At 45.3% G+C, this 15,887-nt stretch overlaps 1 protein-coding gene across 4 annotated transcripts in view; it reads left to right on the top strand.

Annotated features, from left to right (window-relative positions):
* lzts1 (leucine zipper, putative tumor suppressor 1) overlaps nt 1-9,187 on the top strand; it is a 31,136-nt gene extending 21,949 nt beyond the window's left edge. For 3 of the 4 annotated variants that reach the window (XM_061260761.1, XM_061260763.1, XM_061260762.1), the window contains exons 2-5: nt 2,297-2,781; nt 5,093-5,926; nt 6,138-6,332; nt 6,605-9,187. In XM_061260761.1, the coding sequence (XP_061116745.1) occupies nt 2,437-2,781; nt 5,093-5,926; nt 6,138-6,332; nt 6,605-7,105 (1,875 nt within the window). In that variant the 5' untranslated portion in view covers nt 2,297-2,436 and the 3' untranslated portion in view covers nt 7,106-9,187. The remainder of the gene's footprint in view (nt 1-2,296; nt 2,782-5,092; nt 5,927-6,137; nt 6,333-6,604) is intronic. The other variant, XM_061260760.1, reaches the window with a different exon arrangement.
* Nucleotides 9,188-15,887: the final 6,700 nt, after the last annotated feature.

Below are 15,887 nucleotides of genomic sequence, written 5' to 3'. Positions count from 1 at the left end.
TTTTTTATTTATTTCTTTTTGCTGAAAGGGCATGTCGCACGGGTCTTGTTGACAGATTGCTGGTCCCACGCAGCTGTGAGCAGACGTCTGGAGTTACAGGGGATGGTGATGTTTGATGTTTTTGTGTGTAACGGGGAGCCTTGTTCTGGCGATTGCTGAGGAGATCACACACACGCAGTCAGTCGCGCTGGTAATCAGCCATCAGAAAGAGCCAATGAGCACACAGCATGCCGGGCACCGCCCCTTTCTTCCTGAAATGGAGTGAACAGAATTACAAATCTCTCTCATCCTCAAAAAACACGACGTAAAAAAGTAAAGCTTCGCCCCAGGATGTGCTACACGAGACCTCCAAATGTCTTCCCAGCTGCCACTGCTCTGCACACACAGTGAAGGCAGTAAGATAATCAGTAGAGCATCTCTGCTCATTTGGTAAATGATATTAAACAGGGGCTTCGGGGGAAAGGGGGCAGCTGATTCAATGCCTAAAGGCCTGTTGATTAACTTGTCGGACCCCTGGTATTCAGTCAGTGGAGAGATGGCTGCCAGCCCTCCTTGTGGATTTGCTCCCCCAGCGAGGGGCAGCGTGCAGTGGGGAACACCTGGGTCCTCCAGCCGGTCCCCAGGCGGGAGGGGGGGACAGGGGGGTCACCCAGCTGGGGAGCTGAAGGGCCTGCTATACAGCTGATTACGCCCATTAGCTCCGTGGCAGGGATGCTGCCATGTTCCGGGGGTAGGTGCGGCGTGCAGGCCAGTCAGGAAGCCTGAGAGAAAACAGGGTTTCAGGCTTTTAATTACAGCTGCTGCGCTCGCTGCCAAGTGAAGAGGGCTCACGGCCCCACAGAATTAGCCGCTTATCTTGGAAAAGGCCAACTGGACTCGGGTCTAATCAAAATTCTGAGCTGCAAATCTATAGATACAAACAGCCCAGATGGATACCCTGTCTAATGTTACCACCTGCGCTCGGTAAATGACAACGCTGCGGTGGTTTAATTAGTATAAACGCACGGGGGACACTGCGAATTGCACAATGGTGGTGGCAGACACGCATGTTTACATCCACACTGCATTTGTGAATCACATTTAAAAAACTGTTGAGCTCATTAACAGCTAATAAAACCTGTGATGAGGGCTTTAAATTTGAATTGAAGTTCAGCAGAGGACACCACCGTCTCTTAGTTCCTCTAACTCCAGGGCTTCGACCAATATCGGCAGCACAGAGAGGAAGATATTGGACTGCGTGATTATGCCACTTTACAAAGCACAAAACTAATAACACAGCTAAGAGCTAAAGTATTGATTCCATTTATGAAAGCAAGTGAAGAAAATGGCAGGAGTGCTATATTATATTCATTATCTCTAACCAAAGGGATTTGAAATCTCTCATGCTAGTACATTGGCATTATGCATGAGACGTCGGCTTGCATTTTTAAAAACTATATCTGCAGACTTTCTTGAGGCTGCGGTCTTTAACATCATGGACGATGCATTTGCTCTCAGTATCATATTAAACAGAAGACAGTGTACTGTTCAGAATCACTGACCTTGGCTCAGGAGGTTGACATAACGTCATTCGCACAAGGGGGCCTTGGCCCCGACAGACCTCTCTTAAATCATGTAATACCCACATCAGTTGGACAAAGTCACAATCTGCCAAAGGTGAAGCATTTTGAATTCAGATCATTTTTCTGGAGCTACATGACCTTGTATGCTTCAGCTGCATGGCAGACTAGCAATCCGTTCCTTTGGGGAATTGGTTTTCTGCAATAGAATATAGTCAGACATTTTGCTTAAATAAAACATGAGCTCATCGGCACACGATCAGTTACATAAAATCAGCTTTCGACATATAGATGCTGAACAAGCAACAGAACCGAAGCCTGCGCTATATGCTTGAAAAAGAGGAACTGCAGAGTAACTGACAAGGGCTGCATCACCATATCTCTTTCATTGCTTCAGTTCCTCCAGACCTTTCCTTATCTTTCATTGTTTGTTTTCTTCCCTCATTAAACATGCAGAGAAAGAGAAGTTAACTGGCAATAAAGCAACGTGCCATTAAAGGCATTGTAGACACTTCCCTCCATTTCCTGACAATTATCAAAGAAAGCAGAAATTCATGTACTGCATTTCTCGAATATGAAACTTTATCAATCAAACGAAACTTCTTTTTCCTCCAAAATTACAAGGTGATCTATCAGCCTTAGATGTCTTCTAAGGCAGATAGATCATACTGTACTCCTCCAGAATATCCCAAATCCCTGTCAAATTTCTGACCAGATTTCTTCTCTATTTTTCTTAGGTTTGCAGATCAGAGCTGTGAGGACTTCTTCCAGGGACTATGAATCCATTAAATACAGATCCCACATCAACTCTCGCCATATCTGTTGATCCCCGATCTGCTACCACTGTCATTTTGCCCTCGCAGAGGCCTGGAGAACCATGGGAAGTGTGAGCAGCCTGATATCGGGTAACAGTCTCCACAGCAAACACTGCCGTGCCTCCGAATACAGAACCAAGAGAGCCCTATCATCCAAGAAGTCCGGCCGCAACCTGGACGGCCTGCTGAGATATGGTTTCTCCCAGGACCCCTCCAACAACAACTCCAAAGCCTCCTTCCAGTCGGGCAAGAGCGACGATTTCTTTTACATCAACGTAAGCCAAAAGCCCCGGGCTGGCCGCCACAGGAACCTCGCAGAGGAGGACCAACCCGAGGGGTCGGCCGTCATGGAAACGGGCAGCTGCACGCCGCCAAAACTTGTGCCCATGTCCGGGAAGCTGGAGAAGGTGAACGCACCACCCGAGTGAGCACTAGTCCCCAGGTCCTCATGTTCAGGAGCTGAATCTAAGTGCGTCATGTTGTACATCAGGGATAGCACAGCCACTGCTATTGTGGCTTTGGCCAATAAGCAGCAGTTAACTTGCATTCACAGTCACACAAACTTCAAAACAGAAAGGAGGAACATATTTACAATGCGTTGTGCATACAATACAAAACTCTAACTCTAATCTAAAACTACCTGAATTTCAAAACATTTTCTGGTCATGCACATATTTTTTAAATGTCTAAACTTCCACTAGGAATAGAGTCGAAGCCTACTTCTGCACTTATGACCCGTTTCTGCTAAACAAAACCCACTGCAGTGTCTGTGCGAACGTGTTTGTAAATCAGAGAAGATGAGAGCCTGTTAGTGCTGATCTTTGCACTCAAAAGCAAACATGAGACAAGTACAGTAGATGGCCTATAATCCCTGGGGCCTTGCAGCGAAACTCTAAAAGATTAGTGTTGTCCAGTCGACTTCATTAAGCCCCAAGATTGACGAGTTAAGAATGCCTTGATCTCCTGAAAGATTTCATCCGCTGCCAGGGTCAAGCTTATGCAAACCTTCCCCTCTCAATGGGCCTTTATGCTCAGGATGAGAGAGAGTAAGCCTCAGACTGACTGTGGAAAAGATCCCAGTCTTTGGGCATGAAGTCAGTGAGCAGGAATGCTGAATCAACACGCTCACCCCTCACACTCCAGCGATGCTTGTTATTAATACGAAACAGTGGTGCCATCCATCTCTGTGAAGCAATGCTGAGGCCACGGTGAGGAGAGTATGAACAATTCTTTTATAACAGCAGGAGAACAGAAGCTTGTCCAGGGGCCTGTAACATTTATCCTGCAACATATCCGCTGTCCTGTTATGAAAAGCAGAAGTCAAATTTTAAATTTTCATAATTGGCCGTGACTCTCAGTACATGGCAGATAATTCCAGCAGCTGCAATCACAGTACTGTGGTCACTGCATTTACCTAGATTGTACCCAGGCAATGTTATTTTCCACATCTCTTTTTAAATCATATCATAGAAATTTGGCACTTCATCAAGGCAGTTCTTTTTTTACCATAATCCATCACAAAAATATTTCAATTTTACACTGCAAAACCAATGTGATTAGTCTGCAGATTTTTTTAATGTGAATGGAAACTATTTTCTAAGGTTTCAATGAACCAAGCAACAGGCATGGTTTACTGGAAAGAATAGTTTAATTATTGAATTTGCTTCTTCAGCTACAAAACAAAAGAAATGTAACTTCAACCCAAACATTCAAATCTTTGGTTGTGATAATTCAATACCATTGCCCAAAGCTTTCATTTCAGTCTAGACTTCAGTCCACTCAAAAAAAGTCAATAAAGAGCACAACATATTGACAATTTTCCTTGGGTCAGTTCATATCAACTTCAACATTAGAAGGGAAGGTTTTAGGTTTTCCCTGGATAAATCCCACAGGGCTTCTGGAGACCAATGAGCCCAGAAAAACCAAGTAATTTATTTTCCCTTTGCAGACGTGACCTGGCAAACATTGTCCTACAAAAATGTGACCTTGAGTTTTAATGGCATTGAGAGCTCAGGTTGCACATTGCAATAACATACAGAACCTTAATAGTCTCAAAGAGATTCTGAGGAAAAAGATAGTGCCCCTAATTCACATTTAAGTTAACATTCTTCCCCACTCGTAAACTTGTCACAGACAGCGTATGTGTAATTACATTTGAGAATAGCTGCCTTGGGGCCTTGGCTAGTACGTGTTGTTAAGCAATTATTTAAGCACTTTTCAAGTCATTTGTCTGTTAAAAAATCAAGTCACGGTCTGTGGCGTCTGTATAATCATTACACAATTAAGTGAGGTTACATTAACTGAAGCGATTTGTATACAGTATGTAAATGAAAATATATCTGTTCAAAATAAGTATATATTTATGTTGTCATTCTCAACTGGGATACTTGGTTAGAATAGTAGGCATTTAGGCAGGCAAATTGAAACCATGTAAAGTTGTTTTCAAAAACACACAAATTACTGTATGTGCTGCTTTTTACAGAACTGATACTGAGTGCATCTGTAGTTCCCTGAAACGTTCCATGATTCTGCCTCAGAGTTCTACAAAAGAACTGGTTGATGGTGTGATGGCTTGTAATCTGCTGCCTTTTGAACACAGAGACAACTTAACAATCAGACTGCATCCAACAAAACATTTTAATCAACAAAACATCGATCAAGCTATTTGAAAAATCAGTCTCTCCAACAATACCGACCCTTGTTTTCTGTCTCACTCAGGGCAACGAGAAGGGTCTGGTACGGCCGACAGCTTTCAAACCCGTCATTCCCAGGAGCAGCACTTACACGGACGGTCATAACGCCCTGAACCACGTCAACGGCAAAAGACTGAGCCCCTCAAACAGGACAAAGGACCAGCTGGACCGGAAGCTGGAAGCAGCCTCAGGGACTCTGTCCGATTCGGGCCGGAACTCCATGTCCAGCCTGCCCACACACAGCACCAGCGGCAGCAGCCAGACAGACAACCTCAGCGCCTCCACGGGCCTGCTGATCCATAGCGCCGGCATTCCCCCGCACCTCATCGCCACGCCGTCCGGGGGGGCGGGAGGAGCCGCCTCCAGGGCCCCGGCCTCCCGCGACGGGGCCCCTGCGAAGCCAGCCGGGGACGGGCCCTCGCCCGAGCAACACGACCCTCTTTCGGAGATCGCCTGGGGCTGCGTGCGCACCCCCATCTCCATGGACGAGTCCCTCATCCAGCAGCTGGAGCAGAGGCTCCTGGACAGGGAGACGGAGCTGCAGGAGCTGCAGGTCAGCTTCGAGGAGAAGGAGGCCGACACCTGCCAGCTCTTCGAGGAGAAGCAGAAGTACTGCGCTGAGGAGATGCAGGGCCTTAAGCAGAGGTGCTCCACCAAACTGCGGCAGGTTTCCCAGAGGGCCGTCAAGGCCCAGCAGCTCCTCCAGCTCCAGGTCTTCCAGCTCCAGCAGGAGAAGAAGCAGCTTCAGGATGACATGACCCAACTGTCTCAGGAGAAGGACCTCATAGAGGTCAAGCTCAGGTCCTACGAGACTAAGCAGACCCAACTGGCTCCAACACTGGAGGAAACTCAATGGGAAGTGAGTGTCCAGGGTACAAACAAAAAGTGTTCATGAAATATTATGATGACTTCCCCATTAATCGATTTTAACTTACTTACATACTTTTACCTCTGGGCGACTGTGTACTTGTACAATGTTTTTGTGCTGCGTGGTGGTGATGTAGTTTATACCTTATTACAACTTAAATCAGCCGAAATCACAGGCCAACTGTCACTGTGTTGATCTGTAGGTGTGCCAAAAGTCTGGAGAGATCTCTTTGTTGAAGCAGCAGCTGAAGGACTCTCAGGCTGACGTGAGTCACAAACTCAATGAAATTGTGAGCCTGAAAGCTGCACTGAAGGAGACAAAGAGCGTGGTAGAGACACTGGAGCAAAAAAACAAAGAACAAGAGGAGGCTGTCCACTCACGAACTGTGGAGGTGGAGGTACCAAGCACCCAAATCCCTATTACTCTACAAGTATTCAAAGAAACCATAAGCAGATATACTGTACAATATATGCATCATTCACTGATGTATTGGATTATGAATAATTTGCAGCTTCAATATAAATAAATAATTAGATGTAAAAAAAGGGAGAAGCGTATGTAAATAAAGGAACAGGGAACGTATATGTTCTATTGGGAGCTGCTGCCTTAACACGGATAACCACAAATCCCCACGATTGTTTCCAACATGTCCCTTTTCTTTTTCTGCAGGTATGTGAGAATGAGCTCCAGCGGAAGAAGAATGAAGCTGACTTGCTCAGGGGGAAGGTGAGCAGGCTAGAGATGGACATTAGGGCCATGAAGCAGGACCTGGCCCTGGCCAAGGAGCAGCAGTGGAGCCGCAGGGAGGCCGCCAAAGAGGGCCAGAGCAGGGTCAAAGGTCAGCCTGAGGGCGGGGCTGAGGAGGACATGGAGAGCCTGCTGAAGGAGGTGGACAGGCTGAGGCGGGAGCTCAGGGAGGAGAAGCAGAGGAAAGAGAAGATGGCGAGCAGCTTCCAGCAGGAACAGCAGACGTGGAACAAGGAGAAAGACAAGGTCATCAAGTATCAAAAACAGCTCCAGTACAACTACCTGCAGATGCACAGGAAGAACAGAGACCTGGAGAAGATCCTGCGGGAGCTGACCACGGAGCTGGAGAGCCGGACCGAGCTGGACGTAGATGTCCAAAGCGCAGACATTCACTATGAGGAGATCATCGCCACGCAGATATGAGCTGCCTGGAGCTATGGAAAACTGGATTGAGAAAGGCCGATGACACGACTCGATGACAATAAAAAGGCCTCTTCTAAAGCGGTTTGCTTCAACTTGAAGCATTATTTCTGCACATTTCAAGTGATCTCCTCAATAAATTACTGTTAATAGGTGGTTAACCTACACCACATTTCTTTAGATACCAAACTACTGAATGTACATTTCATTTTGTTTGTACATTTCAACGGCAAACAATTATTTATTTTGATAACAGAAACAATGTTAATAATCTGGAATTTTGTATTACATTATGAAAAAAATAATAATAATTATTCACTTACCAGTAATGTTACATTTTTTCTACTTTTACACATAAAAATGATTTGTACAGAGTATCAGTGCACACGATTGTATGAGGACACAGCACTCTAAACAATTAATATCTCACTGGTATTAATTGCCCCAAGATATAAACAGCATGATGTTTTTTGCAGTTTTGCTATTGAGTATTGAGTATATACACGAGTAGTCATGAATGTGGGTGCAATCTACTGTCAATGAATAGGGTCATTCAAAGCACTCTGCTGATCATTTAAATGGCTTTATATACTTCTCAGTGCAGGTCATAATTAGGCACTAATGGCATTTTTATGTGGAATACTGCCATTTATTAACATGAAATGCAATGCAACATTGAACACAATTACTGTACAATCCATAGCACACTGTAACTGCTGAATACTTATCAGGCAGAAAGAATGTATATTTTTGCAGCATATGATTAAGGTTCACATTCCGCTGACAACCTAATTGTTGAAAAACAAAAATAGGAAAAAGTTTTTATTCCTAGTTTTTATTCCGAGTAATTTTTGCATACTCCCCCAAAATAAATCTTGTATTTGGCAACTGAAAAGATTTTGTTTTTGCAAAACACACATAAAAGAGAATTTCTCAAGAGTATGCATATTAATAAGAATCATTACAGATATGCATGACCTAATTTAGCTGGAACGAGAAGTTCCTGTAGCTGAACAGTGGAACGTAAAGCATTATTTTAACAGTATTTCACTCTTATGATATTTAATTATCAATCAGACAGGTTGAGAACAATCTACAGACAGGTAGATATTTATGCACCAAGACTTCCAGCAGAATGTGCAAGAATGTTAACGGCAACTACTTCATGTTTGTGTACCCAGAGAATCAGTAGTTACATCAAAAGATCGAGAGTCCATTAAAATTTGAAAGAACGCCTGTGGCATATACATCTTGTAGTCCAGCATACTTACTCGTTAAACCAAGAATTCATGAAAATATTTTGTTTGCCTGTCTTCAAAACACATCCGAGATATTTTCAAAGGTGAATAAATGATAACATATATATTATTACTCATAGCCCGGTATCATAGAACCATTAAATATCACAGTATTCTGTCTTCCGGCAGCTTCCATGCCTATCTGAACATCCCCATGAAACAATCACTCTGTGGGGAGGAATGTTCCACAGGCTGGCTTTTTCTAGGAGGAAAAAGGGACTAGCCTTACTCTTTACATGTCTAATAAAAGTGTTCTTGGACATTAAACAAGAAGAGGTCCCCAGAATTCCCAGAAGCTTCTTGTTTAAGACTAAAGATGGGTGACAAAAAAATGTAAGGGCCTGATTAAGACCTTTAACATTTGCAAAACCTTTTAGCATAAGCTAAACTAATCACACAACCAAATGATTGGTGCAAATCAAATAGCATGACTAATCATTGGTCATGTTATTGCCTTTGTGTGTGTTTTGCACATGCTAATGGCCTTTTTCCTGGTTCCTATAATTTCAAGTTCCTGTTAAACACATTTTGATGGTGGCACCATCTTGACTTCAGAAACCCAGTCACCACTCATTTCAACTGGTAAGGGCATACAATGTATGCATTGCTCAAAAGGGCTGAGTGTCAAAAGGCATTCCTTCAAAGGGGAACTTGAACGTGTCCCAATCTGCTTATCTCAGTGTATCCTGCACCTTCTGTTTGACCGCCAGCTTTTAGGGGGAATGTCTTGCCTGGAAGCATTTCACCTACCTGGTGTGTGAGGTATACTAGTGGGATATATTGGAAATTCATTCTCATGTATGTACTGTAGATCTTCTATTTATTTAAAGTAAATAAAAGTTTTCAATTACTGGAATGACACTCGCATATGAATATGCTTTTTATAATATTTGACTTTTTTTTTCTTCAAAGGTTACTTAGCACAGGGTTATTTCTGTAATAATTCTAAATATATACTGGAAATGGCTGACTTTCTATTTAGGAAAGCAACTTCATTTAAACGCTTGAAGGGTTCATGGTGATTTTTCCAAGCAGTCTTTACTAAGGTGTTTTATTAGTCTTACATCCATGTCAAGACATTAAGAACCTAAGCATTCCAGCTCCAGTCTTAACAGAGGGTATAAAGTCAATTTCAATTGTTCTCTTATATTTGGAAAGACTACAGCTCAGTTAACCACTTAGCACAACACTTTGTGTCAGCAGATCAAGTAACTAATACAGTTCGATCCCAGATATGGAGTCAGCTCAAAGCTAACACCAGAAATGAGTCAACGTGCTCTCTTATTCACATATAATCCCCTTGTGAACTCAATATCATTGTATGCACTTATCAGTGAAATGGCACTTACCCCTCTAGACTAATTCTCTCGGTAAAAGGATCTTTTTCATGTCAGGATCCAAGCTCTCCCTCCCCCACCTCCTATCCCTGAACCTCGTACCCCTGCCAGACATAACTGACTCTGACTCACTGCAGCAAGATACATTTGCAAAATACTTCAATGCTTTAAAACTAAATTTGTGTTATTAAGTCCCTATCCTGTATGCATGATCTGCATGCAATTTAATGCTGATGGTCCTGGTACAAACATAGACACATTAAATAATGTAGTATTCAAGTGAGCAGCTACAGATAAAATGTAAAAAATGGAGAAGACAGCTACACCTAGATTCAGTTTGGAGAGAGGGAGGGAATTATTTTATATTTAATTATTGAATCATTAGGTTGCTTCATCCGTGACTATGAGGCTCAAGCTAGCTAGACTTAGATCTAATGAGGACTCAAGTCCTGTTACAAACTACAACAAAAGTGCCCATGCCCGATAGAATTAGTGGCATATTAAAGCAGAAAAAGAGAGATCAAGCTGAGCGACCAAAAAATATCAACCTCAAAATGAACATTTCAACTCCAGAAAAGAGCATGTGCTTGATGCAATAATCCTCCAGCGAGTTCTCTTTAAATGATCAAAGATTTGCGAAAATTTACATTTAAAAAAGAAAAAATCTATTTGACTAGGATCATACCCCTGTCAAAATCAGATCTGGGGTATTACTGCATGTTTTAAAACCAAAGGAAGATAAATCATCATCTCTTTGAGTGCACAGCAGTTTGCGGATACAATGGTTCAGACACCCGGGTGTATAAGTACACAGCAGTGTGGCGGTCACAGGAGAGAGTATGCTAATTCACCTGCACCCTGCTGGGAACTCCATGACTGGCCGACAGTCAAGCATAACGTTTCTTCCATGAATTACCGAGGGGCATATGCCCATCTCCGAATGAACCAGGGCTCCAGACGCCTGTCAGTCCTCAACAAAGCCGGCAGTATCTCACTTAAATCTCAGCTCTCCACAATCCCTGCGGAGGTGTATGGACTTGGCCTTATATCAAATCTGGCAAACAAGACTTTCTTCTGTGTTGACAGAACCAAAAAAGCTGCTAAATACTAATGGTTCATTAGTGATTGCTCAGTCAATGCTTACCTTAGAATGTTACAGTAACTTGTATTTGGCGGTAAAGAAAATCAGCTCATAATGAATCATTTAGTGGAGTGAAGACTGCAGTAAGTATGTCTGAGTTTCAACCATCCAAACAGGTAAAGGCAAGCATTGTGGTGATTGAGCTGAACATAATGCGTCTCGCTAGAGGACGGCGGATAATGAACGTGCATCTTCTGCTCTGGCTGTGCGCTCCTTTGTTGGAACGGCCCAGAAATGTGGCGATAATCACTCTCCTATTCTTCTGGCCCTCACCGCCATTTCAGAAACTCCATCACTGCATCCACACAATAGAAGCGATCGATGGCATCTTTGGTTTGGGAAATGGGTGCAGGTGCAGTTATTGCAAAACAGTGCGCCGTCTCGAACAGCTGGGATCCTCTCGATTCAGACAACCCAGGGGACTGCTATTGTGGATTTCTCGTGCCAGCCACAGCTGGGCGGGAGAGACACACAAGCCCATGTCCCATATGTTCTCTCTGGCAGACGACAGTCGGGGCAGAACTCCAACACACCTCACTCAGCAGACTGCATTTACTTGATCCTGTTCAATTCATCATGCCAGACTACCGAGGCCCTCCAGATCCTTGTGTGAGAGGTTAAAGGCTGGAGGAGTGGGTTGGCAGAGAGGGGAAAGGATCGGGAGAAAAGGTGGGTGAAACGATACGGGCCAAGTGCTAAATGGCTCTGTCTTCCCATCTGGTACTTGAGGTCTATAAGAAAGGCGAGTGCTTGAACAGTGATATCAGAGGAAGGGCAGGGATGCGTTGGAGATGTAAGCATGCTATTGTGCTGAAACGGGGACAGTAAATGAACAGAATCTGAGTCAGTACGGAATCAGCAACAGAACAGGGAACGCCAGCAGGACTACAGAGAGAGTAAAGCTGCTGAGTGCACAGACAAGTAGGATTACCCGATCGCCACCATCAGCCTGATACAGAGAGGAAAACGAGCAACACGCTGTAAAACAGAAACGGGAGCATGCTCCATGGGCCTGGTGTAAGATGCCCGGGGCCTGGAGCCTGGTGAACACAATCACTTTCGCTTGCTTTCTCCCTGCATTAGTGCAGACATGCTGAGTGCCCATGGCTGGTGGCTGCAGGGCCCCAGGACTCGCCCTGCTGGATCCACAGAGAGATTGCAGGGCCCCAGGGCTCGCCCTGCTGGATCCACACAGAGGCTGCAGGGCCTCAGGACTCGCCCTGCTGGATCCACACAGAGGCTGCAGGGCCCCAGGGCTCGCCCTGCTGGATCCACACAGAGGCTGCAGGGCCCCAGGACTCGCCCTGCTGGATCCACACAGAGGCTGCAGGGCCCCAGGGCTCGCCCTGCTGGATACACACAGAGGCTGCAGGGCCCCAGGACTCGCCCTGCTGGATAGTGGAACAGAGAGGGAGCTCTTTGTTAGCGGGTTTGTGTGTGTGCACTAGTTAGCTTTATCAACCATCTGCTTGCGCACCCCCCACTCCCACCCCCCACAGCTTGGGGCTTAATCCGGCTCAGGCTAGCCTAGCATGATGCTACCGTCAGGATCTGCGGCGTGGGCCTGGCGACACTATCAGCTCCCTTACACGTGGAGCCCCTTAATCCTCCCCGTCCCCAACGAAACTTTCATTAATGAGGAGCCGTTCCGCTCCCCCGGGACAGATTAGAAACACAGGGGCCACACGTCTAGACTCTTGCCTCATCCCTCCTTTTCTCTCCTCCCTCTCGCACTCTCTCTCTCTTGCCTGCGCCGCGCTTTAATTGCGCAGCTCTTTGACGGTCGCGCAACAGCACGGATTAAGAGCAGATGATCATTAAAGGCTTACCTCTGCGACACGGCCGCATTTGATTCCGCTTTATAACTTTCGCCGGCCACTTTCAATTATTGCCGTCACTTCACACGTTTGCTCAGAGGCGAGCCTTAAAAAGGCAGCTCTAGTGTTTGTACAACATCTTCGCAGGCTTTGATCATAGAAAGAAGAAGCACACATGCCATTCACTGGTGCAGTAATAACACTATACAGCAGTAGCCATGAACGCCAGACAGACTGGAAGCAACATCTTTCAATATCGTGGATGCCCAATCAGACTCATTGTCATTAGCTCTGTTCAGCTCTACAGTTGAGTCTAATTGACTTCAGCTGCCTCCATTGTAATTCCAGCTGTGCACACTCTACCACACCTCTCGCTCTCTCTCTCTCTCTCTCTCTCTCTCTCTCTCTCCCTCCCTCCCTCCCTCCCCCACCCCGCTCCGCCAGTCCTGAACGGATTCACTAACTCTGGGCAAAAACCAAAGCTTGACATTGACAGCAAACAAGACTTCCTGTTGTGGACACAGTGCCGCAGCTTCCAGAATGACAGGTAAAAATCTAACCTTTTCCCTCCCCTTCTGAGTTCTGAACCACACTACATTACAGCAACAGTGATGAGTGCAGAGTGGACTGGCCGCATAGTGACTGCAGAGTGAGATAGCTGTGTGTGTGTGTGTGTATGTCCTCCTGTGCCTGTGTCTGTGTGTGTGTTTGTGTACGTGTGAGCATGCGTGCATCTGCATGTGTGTGTGTTTGTGTTCATATATATATGTGTGTGTGTGTGTGTGTCCCTGCACTTGTGTGTGTGTGTGTGTGTTTGTGTACGTGTGAGCATGCGTGCATCTGCATGTGTATGTGTTTGTGTTCATATATGTGTGTGTGTGTCCCTGCGCCTGTATGTGTGTGTGTGTGTGTGTGTGTGTGTACGTGTGAGCTTGCGTGCATCTGCGTGTGTGTGTGCGTGTTTGTGTCCATATGTATGTGTATGCCCCTGTGCCTGTGTGTGTGTTTGTGTACGTGTGAGCATGCGTGCATCTGCATGTATGTGTGCGTGTTTGTGTCCGTGTGTGTGTGTGTGTGAGCATACATGCATGTTTGTGTCTCTGTATGTGTGTGCATGCTTGTCAGCCAGACAAAACACACAGATAGTCAGCCTCTGCGTCCCTGAACAAAGAGTGAACAAATGTACAATAGCGTCATGCTAGCCATCGTTCACATGTCAAGAGAAATGAATTATGTACGCTGTCAATACAAGAGACAAACAAATCCAGTCCTGTCACAGTCATACTACATTGTACAGCAGACTGCACATCGGCAACGTACGCCAGGACAGTAGCATGCATCTGTGTCACTTGGATCCGTGCACCAGGAGACATGACAAAGCGTAACACTTTGTAATAGAACGCCCACGTTCCATTATGAACAAACGAGGGAAGATGAGGAATAAATCAAGGGAGAGATGAATAAACTACAGACACCATTACAGGGAGACACCTGCTATTCCGGGTGTAATTATCCCTGCAACTGACCTTTTCATTTATGAACACATCTGCAGCTGATTTTCAAGTGCCTCTTTATTAATTGATATTGAATCCATTTGTCACCCATGATGGCGCCCAGCCCAGCATCCGTGTATGGAACAATCATATCATTAACTCTTTAAGGTCTAAGACGTGAATGTCTTAACTGACTATTGTAATACTGATGTAACAATCACAACTTGCATTGAAAGCAATGGAGTCAGCACTGACTAAAAAATAAACTACCAGGATAACTACTCTTCAAAGGGTTAAGCGTGGCACCTGTGTCATTCCTGAGATCCTCCCCATCGACAGCAATTCCTGTCATTATCCCATCCTTGAGCCGCATAATCGACAGCTCCAAAATCAAGAAGTGGCACTTTGAGAGTGCTGTGCGGGAATTGATGGGAGGCCGATGAGTCCTTTTCAAATAAATCAAACTCCCCGAAATTGCTCCGCACCTGGACCTCCAGCCAGTGCGATTGGCCGGCTCTTGCGCATTTTAATTTTCACAGTCTGGAAATATTCAGAACACACCACGCAAAGAAATGCGAGTTCTGGGTGAGTACATATGCGGGAACACATGGAAGGCTTAGGACAGCTACATCTAGTGGCTAACGTGGTGAAACTGCACAGATAGGTCATCTAAACCGACAGGCCCCTGCGTTTTTGTTGTTGCTGACGCTTATCGCTTGCTGTGAAATATATGGGGAGAAAAGCACTGGCGTGTGCTGGTGCGGACGAGAGAAGCGGCTTGATGCAGCCGTGAACATTAAACCAGACACACTCGCTTATCCCCGATAAGCCTCTCCTAATGCATTCTAAGCGTTTGATACAGCTTTACTATACGATGAGGGAAGCAATTAAAAAAGTAATTCTATAAAAACCCAATGACTTTGCACAAGGTCTTAACGGCCTGTCCAGGGTTGATTAGCCTTTTTTCACCCTCTCCGTGTATCGATCTCTCGGCAGAAATTGCATTCCGTCTTTGTGTCTGTTCAGCCCTCACCTCTATAGCCATTTCTCTCACATCCAAAGAGAGAGAGGATGAGTGTGATTATCCGCATGTAAACACAGGCACAAAAACATGTGTATAGTTCTGCACCTGCTCACTGCGCGTAGCCTGCATCACACACACAGCCTTCCCTGGGTCGTAGGGTCCTTTAATACGAAACGGCTCACAAATCAATATCTCAAAATAAAAACGCTTGATAAAGATTCCCAAGGCGTGACAGGGCCATTCATGTTTCCTCTGTCTCTCAGGTCATCAGATTTCCAGTGCAGCGGACTGTTCACACTCAATGTCTTTGAAGCTTCGCTCCGACCGAAAAATCCAATACTGCACAACAGACAAAGACAAACAGCCGTGAATGCGCGGGACTATTAAGTGGTTTAGTGAGTCATTGTGGATAGATTTATATGGACCCCTACCCCCCCCCCATTCAATAAATAATCCAGTAACAGCTCCCTACATTTCTTATTGGCACGTATTGATTACAGGCGCTCTGTTGCTCGGTGAGATAATCTTCCATTATTTAAGGCGAGCAGCACTGCATGAATTTAAAAGGCGCAGTCTGGCAAGACTAGCGTCTCCCCCTGCCTCAGCTGCTTGGCTCCTCGCTTCCACACACGTGTAGCACGGAGGCGGCGCTTCACGAAATGGCGGAACCTCCGT

Source organism: Conger conger, chromosome 11 (assembly GCF_963514075.1).
Source record: "Conger conger chromosome 11, fConCon1.1, whole genome shotgun sequence".
In the NCBI taxonomy this organism is placed as follows: domain Eukaryota; kingdom Metazoa; phylum Chordata; class Actinopteri; order Anguilliformes; family Congridae; genus Conger; species Conger conger.
The sequence above is the reverse complement of the archived record's forward strand: the minus strand, read 5'-3'. Positions and strand labels throughout refer to the sequence as shown.